Here is a 9283-nt window from a genome sequence, read left to right as displayed (position 1 = left end):
AGCTCCCGTGAAAGGAAGACACAAAGTATAAGATGGAAAACAGAATGAGGGAGGAATTCAGGCAAAGACAGATCACAGGAATGAATTTCTCCATGACAGCTTCCATTAGCTATCTCCTTGTTCATATGCTTACAGGGAAAAATAACTCCTTTGTAAACTCTTGCCCAAGAAAAAAGGACTAACGGCTACAAAAACAATGAACACTGAGAAGGAGATGCATAGAATACTCTTTGATGATTAGATGGCTATTAGTGTATAAATTATGGGTAATAAATAGATAAATATATATATATATATAAAGTCTTCTCAAAGGTGAACAGTTAAGTACCAGGTTTTAGTTGTGCCACTAATTTAGAATAAAGCAAACCATTTAGATAATCAAAAACCCCACCAGGTAGCAGTGTCAAGTTACCCGGCACTCCAGACACCACTACGCATAACAGCTCTGTAAAACAAATAATCACTCTGCCAAAACTAATTTACCATCCACAGGTAGCAGCCATCCACAAGTAAAAGTGAGAGAAGTCTGGCTTGCACTTACCAAGAGTCTCTGGATGTGAAGCATGGATGTATCCCACACAGAAACAACTAGTATTATATTCAGCTGTAAGTAGCATGCTGTTAAATAACCACACTCTCCACATTTTCTTTTTTGGAATTTTTATTAATCAAAGACAGCATAGCTTTCATACTTTGAGTGATCAGAGAGATCCCAGGATGCTTTCATAGCTAAGATAAGCTTAACCAAAAGATGCACTGCAGAATACACAATGGTTTGGATTAATACAGTGCTGTCCCCTGCCTTTGTTATGACTGAGTGAACTGGTGTCACTGGTGCCCTGGACAGCACTAGCTAGGGTCCTCAGAAAGAGAATATGTCATTGGCAACGGACCATGACTCTTGCAGGAATATGCTAAGAGTTCCAAACGAGACAAAGGAAAATTTCACGTTGTACTTGACTGAGAGGCTCCCTAAGTCCAGGGGAAGCATCAAAGGTCTGTCTCCACCACTGGGTCAGAACAATGTGCAGAGTGCTCGATCTCTGGAAGTTGTACACATACAAACTGTTTTTTCTGCATGCTGTATAAATATACATATATTTTGATTGGCATTTATAGGGTTGCATAAAAGTCAAAATATAAAGTTCTCCAAATTTTTGTTTAATACTCTTATGTGGAAGCTTTAAGGATTAAGTTTACCTGCCCATGTTTTCAAAAAAGCAAAAGCTAATTATACGGGAAAGTAAACAAGTTGTGCCATTTTAATTCCTTAGCATTTTATAAACAATTTTCAGTATAGCGAGAAATATTCAGTGCAAAGCACATGCTTAGCTTAAATCCTAGACTTTGAAAAAAATATAAGCAAAACTAAAAAAAAAAAAAAGCCTAGAAAGGAAGCTAGCATATGTTGTCTGCATGCTCACAGAAATATAAAAAGAGGAAGTGTGTTCCTCACTTATAGCATTTATTTTGTTTTGGTTTTAAGAAATGTAGATGCTTTCTTCCAAAGTAGTCATACTGACCATTATGTTAGTGGCTTGAAAAAAGGAAAAGAAAATGTTACAATGACAGGAACAAAGAGTCTACATCACTTGAAATCAAATACTTCAGTATTAGTTATGAACACCGCAGCAAGTTTATACTTATGATCCAACACTTTCTGTGTTGAGGGTAAACACACTGCTCAGTGTATGAAAAAGGTAGCATCCAAAAAAAAACCAACTAGAAATCCCAATGAAAAATAATTAAAATTCAAGGGACAATGAGACAGTTTTCCGGCCCAAGACATACCGCATTCCTCCCTCTCCACTTAACCCATTGAAGTTTGCTCAGGTTCTCCACAAGATGACACTATTTCAGAACAAGGTGTTTTCCCCGTGCAGATGGCATGCCAAAACTCCTGAATTCCCTAAAACATTAACAATACAGGTCCTCCTTCACATGAATGGAGACAGTAGTTTAACAGATGTAGCCTTAAAAAAAAAAAAAAAAAAATTCAAAATTAAAAGGTCAAGCTTCAGTCCAGTTAGGAACTGAAAATGCAAGAAATACAATTCAGGAAAGAGTTAATGATTTTGTATAATTTCAGCTTGGAAGTAAAGCATTGATAATGGTTATTACAGAAGCATCCATAACATGGTCATTACAGAGACAATACTGAAAGCTGCTTTGTTAACTGCAGTAACTGTGCTCTCATTGCACAAGTCTTGTTGGCAGCAAAAGTATTCAAAATTATCCAACTGGTGGAATACAGCAATATCATTCACGTTGCACTGGGACATCTTCCAGCAGGAGAACGTTCTCAGTTTACCTGCAAAATAATTAAACAGATTAAGAGTAATGCAATTTTTGGTATGGAGAGAGAATCACTGCCTAGACAATCATGTACTTGCCTTTTTTTTTTTTTAACGCTTTTTTTTTTTCCCCTCTCCAGGTGTTTGGAAGTTTCTGAATGTGATTTCACTAGGACTTTGGTAGTGCAAATATTGATAGAAAGTTGTAGTCCTGCAACCACAGTACTCTCTTGTATACATACATATGGCTAAAATATATATATATATTTAAAATTCAAATGTAAATACAAATTACTTATTTTTATTAATATATATATATATATCGCTCAGCTAACCAGTGCTCCACATTCAGACTAAACGACCCACTGGGAGGTATGCGGTTAGAGCTTAAACGATTCTTCCTCTGGGGCTCCCGCCAGACAAAGGTAACGCATGACCTTCTAGCTCAACTTGTCTGCTAATTCACCGTGCAGCTCTTGCATTGTCCAGCAGTCCAAGTGTTTGCCTCCACCAAGCTCAGAGCAAGTCCAGAAACTCAAGCTCATTTTTGTGCTGAAGGCAAGTCCCATCAGATGTGACTGGCTTCATTTTTACATACAATGTGGAAGACACAGCCTGAAGAGCAGAAGAGCCTTCCCCTCTTCTCACCTATTCCCCGGAACACCAGAATTGAACCCAATTAGAATTCCACCTAGCTTAACACCTCAGGTACCTGACTGCTGCCTCTGGCAAAGGACAACTGCTGTAGGCTGCACGCAGGAAAGCACACAGTTTGTGCTCATTACAGTCTAGGCTCAAGGGAAAAGAACAAAAAAAGAAACCAGGATGCTAGCAGCATGGAGAGGTGTCCTGCTCCAGCTGTGTTAGAAGCTTCTTTTCCCCATGACAAGTCACAAACTTTAGCAAGGACTGTCCCAGGAAGATGGCAGTCCCATCCCATACTTGCTCCTGCTGTCCAAAGACAGCACAAGTCTTTCAAAGGCAGAGGGAATCAGCTGGGAAAATGGGAGATTATTTCACTTTACTCAGTATTTCACTTTCAAGGGACCTGCACTACAATAACAGCTGCCGGAGCTGATCTAGTGCAGTGCTCTAGGCTGGCAGGTCCATTTCTGTATAGCTTGCACATATGCAGCAGGCTCTCCAGCAGGAAAATACAGTTGCAAACATCTTCATTTACAAGGTGCAACATGCCAAGCTGTCATTTTGCCTGGACAGTGGGGGACTAGACAGTTATTAGCTTCAGAATCTCTTCGTTAAAAGAAACAATTACAAGGCTGTGCTGAGTAAATCACAATCCAAAGCAAGTCTGGGAGGATTGCCACATTTTCATTTCTGCCATTTAAATAGAATGCAAACTCCAGGACTATAGAGAGACGAATAAATACTTTGTTACAGAGCTAGAATGACCTTCAGCTGAGCTATTTATCTAGCATCATATTAACCCTATATTTACATTACAAATTATTAACCTTAGAATGACCACAATTAACTTCAAATTCAGTAAACAGTTTTCTCCCCTCTATGCTTTCATGAGCTTACCCACTTTGACACCTTAGAGGTAACAAGTCTAAAGTAAAATGTGTGCCAGCCACAAATTCAATAAATAGTGAGTTCCTTTTATGATATTCTGGTTTTCCAATGAATACCCTGTCACTCATAGCAAAAGAGTCAAACATTATTCAACAACTAGGAAAGTAACTCCATGCCCCTGAATATCCTAGACCATGTTCCTTAGATGCAGGTGAATTCACACTCAGAAAAATATAATTGTTTAAATAATTTTAAAAAAGACTGAGTCTTCAGCTGCAAGTTTATTTTACAAGTTACGCATGCTTTATCTGTTTTTAAAGTGTGACAAATTCAAGACAAACATTTTGTATTTTAAAGTCAATGCTGTCTGCTTTTTCTTCTAGCCACTATTGTGTTGTTTTTTTTCTTTATCTGTATATACTGCTATCTGTGCGCGTGCTAGTACACGTATAAATCAACTGTCTAAATCATCATCTTTATCAGTTGCTTTCAAGTCAAAATATATCAATTCACTACAAGCACGACCTTCGTGTTTGCATTCAAAGCCGTCTTCTGCATGAGGCTAAAAATGCGTGTTATGGCCAGATTAGAAGTGCACAGACACTGAAAATTGATACAACCATGTTTACTTTAAGTCTGTAGGACAGTATACATACCAAATCTCATCTGCAAGCAAGCATCTTCAGCTGATAAGCAAGTACTATTGGTCTTGCACAAGGAAGGGCTGTTCTCACAGTAGTAACACCTCAGGGCATAACCTAAGAAGACAAGGTTTTACCTTTACTGAATAATAAAGTGCTGAAACATTATCAGCATTAAAAAGCAAAAGGAAGAACACCAGCTGCATCTAACTGTCACAAAACATATCCCTGGTTATTAAACTAAAGACTCCAGATGAAATGTACAGGCGTTAGTGTTAGGTCAGAGGTTGGACTCGGTGATCTTGGAGGTCTCTTCCGACCTAGATGATTCTGTGATTCTGTGATATTGATACTGGCAATTTTGAAAGTAAGATTTTGAAGCACATACTTGCATCATTTTAAAATATACTCATCTTCATGTCACCTGCAGAATAATATATTAAATTTTTGCTTCTTTAACCTTAAAAATTACATTTTCCAAAATGACAGACAAAAGATACTTTTATCAGAATTTTATTCTATCCCCTTTTTATAAATTTCATTTCTCCCTCATTCTATACACCTAGTTTCCAATTTATACAGCAAGAATCCAATATTCCATCAGCAAAATCGAACATTTTGTTGCCACATTAAGCATCTCCATTCTGACCAAAGACGACCAGCAACAGAAACTATGCCCTGCTTATAAGGTTACTCTCATTCCCAAAAGTGGTATTAAATAATGCAGACCTTTCTTGTTTTGTTTTTTTTTTTCCTTCCCAGACATAGTTTCCATGATTTCTTCTGTCATAACACTGTCATAACACTGCATCAGCAAAGAGCCTCCCTTGTACTCACCTGAACTACAAAAAGCAACCAGAACGATGCAGACGGTTAACAGGATACAATTCATCTTGACCATGCTTCTCCCCTAGTTTGGAGGCATAAACAGATTTTAGATGTTTATTATATTAAAAATCGACACAGAACTAGCAAAACATATGGTGAGGAATCAAGGTCTCAAAACTCGACTCCATTTTAATGAAGTCACTAGCCAGAGAAGTCACAGAAGGAGAAGAGAGAGGAGTGACTTTGCACCTTCTGAGAACAGGGTTTTTATTCAGAGCGCAGCCACCGGAGGCCCCTGGCAGGCTGCAGCTCAGCCCGCTCTCTTCCTGCTTATTGCACCACCCAACAGGCCTCACTAATTCCAACTGCAACCTTCTGCAAGTGCACCTAACAAAGAGAGGTCGCTTAGGTCTGAATGCCTTTGCTTTTACAGCAATTCAGTGATAACCCTGGAGCCAGACCGCACTCCCTTCCTCGGATCTAGCTGCCCTAAGGAGGCATTTGCTCCTCCTCTCCCCACACTCCTGCCAGCCCTGCCCAAATGCACACTGAGGTGCTGGCACATGCAATTACACACCACGCGACCTCAGGCATCGCTCAAGTCTTCCACAACGGCTGCCATCTGCGAGCAGCAGCAAGATGGGAAGGTCAGGCTTCAGTAACTCCGACAGCAGCAGGAACTGCCAGACAGACTTCTGCATGCAGAGGCTGAGCTACAGACTGCAGCGTCTACCGCTAAAACATCTCTGCTATTGCAGAGAACAGGCTCTTCAGACTAAGTATCAAGCAGGCACAGGCGAGAGAAGGACCAGCACGTGCAGTAGAAGGACGTGGAACACGTTTATCTTCAAAGACAAGTGGGATTTGGAAATCCCAAGAATTCAGATAACAAGTCTCACTTACGATAGGACCGCAATGAAGCACTCGCATCGCTGCTCTAGACTGTGTTCATATTGCTTGAAACTATTTCTATATGCAGTTAAGAGTCTAGTGTGGCAGGCCATAATCACATTGGGATGGATTTTTTCCTCCCAAAACATTGCCTGTGAACTTCAAAGGATGATTTTGTTGTAAAACATTATTTAAATCCTTCTGCATCAAAGTCTAGTCATTTTTTCAAAAGAAAAGAAAAGAAAAGAAAAGAAAAGAAAAGAAAAGAAAAGAAAAGAAAAGAAAAGAAAAGAAAAGAAAAGAAAAGAAAAGAACTCTTTTCCTCTGTTTATTGCTGAAGTTAAAAATAAAATCCTTCAGATGTGGGATGTGATTCTTTCCAGGGTAAACAACTTTGTGAGGAGCCTTCCAAAATCCTGTATCCGGAAGCTCTTCCCACACGCGACATCAATCTGCAGGAGTGCCGTTAGCCCGGCTGTTACGGCAAGGCTGGTGGCTAAAGCGAGAGCCGTCCTGGACCGCAACAAGAACATCCCCGGGCACGTCGCCATCTCAGCGGAGCCCTCAGCCACACAGGGCTATCAGCAGAGCATAGCCGTTTTGCCTTTTGGCATTCACCAGACTCAGAGCGGTGCCAGGAACTGAATCCGGGGAGCATCTGAGTCAATGCAAGATTCCTAACCACTTAAATAAAACCAGTACTTGATCACGGCTAGAGACTTTTGCGTGCAGGAGCGGAGCTTCAGGCATAATGGTCCAAAACATAAGCCCGTCTGTATTCATGTAACTTTTCCCCTCGTTCATTTCTGAACAGCGATTTTTCTGCATTGCATTTACAATACAGTAGCCCTACTAAGAGTCATTATTATAGCACGTGACTGACCTGACAAATAAAGAAACATGTAGGGTTTTGAGGGAAAAAACAAGAGCAGCACGAGCAGAAAATACAGTAGTCCCCGTAGTAGCCACCAAGCCATGACCAGAACAACGTAAGGCAGGTTAATAAAAGTCATCGCAGCCAGCAGAGTAGCTTTGTCAGCAGTAACCCTACTGACGTATCTATTTTTTGAGGAAAACCAGTCATTTTTTCTGTGCTCCTGTACTGCAGAGAGACGAGCCACCGGTAAAACTGCAGCTCTTTTTTATAAATAGAAATGCTGTAGCCCGCGATTCACGGCACGGCTCAAGAGACAGACAGGAGTCCCCCAGCCAAGCCCCCTGGATTGCTGCTCTCGCTGCAGCTCCGAGCCGCCCGGCCTGCGGCGGGATTTCTCCGCAGTCCCCGCGGGCAGAGCCGCGCCCGGGGGGCGGCTGCGGCTCGGCTCGGCGCCTGGGACCACCGCTCCCGGCCCCGGGTGAAGCAGCCCCCGAAAAGGAGCGGGGGGGGGGATTTCGGCTCCCCGCGTCCCCCTATAGCGCACTGCGGTGCCGGGGCTGTGAAGGCGAGCCCGGCTGACGCGTCGTGCCGCCCCAACAACGCTGCCCGCCGCCCCGCTCCTCCCTCCCTCCCGGGCCCCTCCGCACCCCGGTGCCGCCGGACCTCGCAAGGCGACCCCCGGCCCCCAGCTCCCAGCCCGGCTAGCGGTTCTCCCCGCGGCCCTCACCGGCTCCGCGCCCCCGCCGACGGCCAGCCCCGCACCGTCTGCAGGTGGGGCAGAGGGGCTGTGGTGCCATAGCGCCTGGCCCGCCCCTGGGGCGGAGCGGCGGAGCTGGCACGGCTCGGCACGGCCCTGGCAACGGCGCAGCCCGGGCAACGGCACGGCCCGGCCCGGCCCGCAGCGGAGGGGCTGCGGCACGGCAGGGGCAGCCCCGGCCCGAGCAGAGCCAGGGTTTTAGGGACTTAAGAGCTTGGCTCTAACGGGGCCCTAATTAACTGCGAAGGCGCGTAAGGCGCTTAGGGTGTTACTGGGCGCGATTTAGTAAGCAGCAGGATAGGCGAAATTAAGACTTGGTAAGTTTATGTTATATATATATATATATAAACTTAATTTCTTAATTCACTTGTAAAACTTTGCACTGAGGAACTGGACCTTCAGCCATGGGTGTGTATGTGCCTGTTTTCCCTTCCAGTAACCCCTATTGTCCTGTAAATGGCATTTCCACCTGGGTCTGTCTCCATTTTACATTTCCTGCATGGACGATTAGTGACAGGAGTTAACCCGACGCTGGAGTAACTTCAGCAGCAACTTTTTTTTTTGCTAGTGGCTGGCTCCCCAGTTGTTCTTCTACCCTATGCTGCAGTCCGAGCAGTGGCTGAAGGTTCTCCCCGTTAACCACCGACTCAGTAAAAGCCCAGCGAAATGCTACAGCTATAGTAAACAGTCAGGGACAGCCTTTCCCACATACAAAACAAAAACAAGCAAAAAAAGGGGGGAGCTTTGGTACATATTCACATTTGAACATACGAAGTTGTCAGCTCTATACTGAGTACATAGATGTTCAACGAGGCTTTACTAGGCCTTCTTCTGCCCAGTAAAGTAAGCATCAAACCCTCAGCATCTGAGTCAGCAGAAGCTGAAAGAACTTCAGGCTGGGTCAAAAGGACAGTCACCAACGGGACAGACAGCACAGTATGTATGTTGTACAGCTTATAACAAACAGCAAGCATTTAGCAGTTAGAAGTATCATAACAGCATTTACAAATACACCTACCCAACAGCTGCTTGCTGAATCAGTCAGAGCACTGGTGAATTGCTGTCTTCTTATATAGGATCTTGACAACCAGTTCTCTTCCCCAGTGATGATTTCTACAGTTCAACAGTGCTGGCATACATAGCTAATGCCTTGTTTTCTTCAGTCATCTTGGCTACTTCACTTTTCATACTGATTTGGCATAAACACCGCTTTTGGGTGGGGTGAGGAAAGTACTGGCATACACTTTGTTTCATCTGCAAGTAATGACGAGGTACAGTGCTTGCAGTAACACATGTGGTAACTGCAGGCAGTATGCCACTGTGCTAAAATAGCTGCCTGAAACCATTTTATATAACCTTTCTCAAGTTACACATACATGTACATTTGGTACAGTAACAGCAATAAGCTCTTTTCCTACCCGTGTAGGTTTTTACTTCATACATGCATCGTTAGCAGGCTGAC

The 9283-nt window shown here is 43.2% G+C and overlaps 1 protein-coding gene across 3 annotated transcripts; it reads right to left on the bottom strand.

Annotated features, from left to right (window-relative positions):
• Positions 1-643: 643 nt before the first annotated feature.
• Positions 644-8965, bottom strand: LOC310900442 (CD59 glycoprotein-like). 3 transcript variants are annotated; one of them, XM_083838459.1, is made up of 4 exons: positions 8840-8965; positions 5306-5378; positions 4484-4585; positions 644-2311 (listed from the first exon to the last, which is right to left on the bottom strand). In XM_083838459.1, exons 2-4 carry the CDS (start codon positions 5367-5369, stop codon positions 2118-2120), a joined length of 360 nt encoding a protein of 119 aa, XP_083694585.1. In that variant the 5' UTR covers positions 5370-5378; positions 8840-8965; the 3' UTR covers positions 644-2117. The 3 variants fall into 3 exon arrangements, with proteins under 3 accessions (XP_083694585.1, XP_083694584.1, XP_083694586.1); XM_083838458.1 differs by lacking the exon at positions 8840-8965 and adding an exon at positions 7792-7992; XM_083838460.1 differs by lacking the exon at positions 8840-8965 and adding an exon at positions 5546-5787.
• Positions 8966-9283: the final 318 nt, after the last annotated feature.

Source organism: Anser anser (genome assembly GCF_964211835.1).
Source record: "Anser anser genome assembly, chromosome: 5".
Taxonomy (NCBI): domain Eukaryota; kingdom Metazoa; phylum Chordata; class Aves; order Anseriformes; family Anatidae; genus Anser; species Anser anser.
This window is presented reverse-complemented; position numbering and strand designations above follow the sequence as displayed.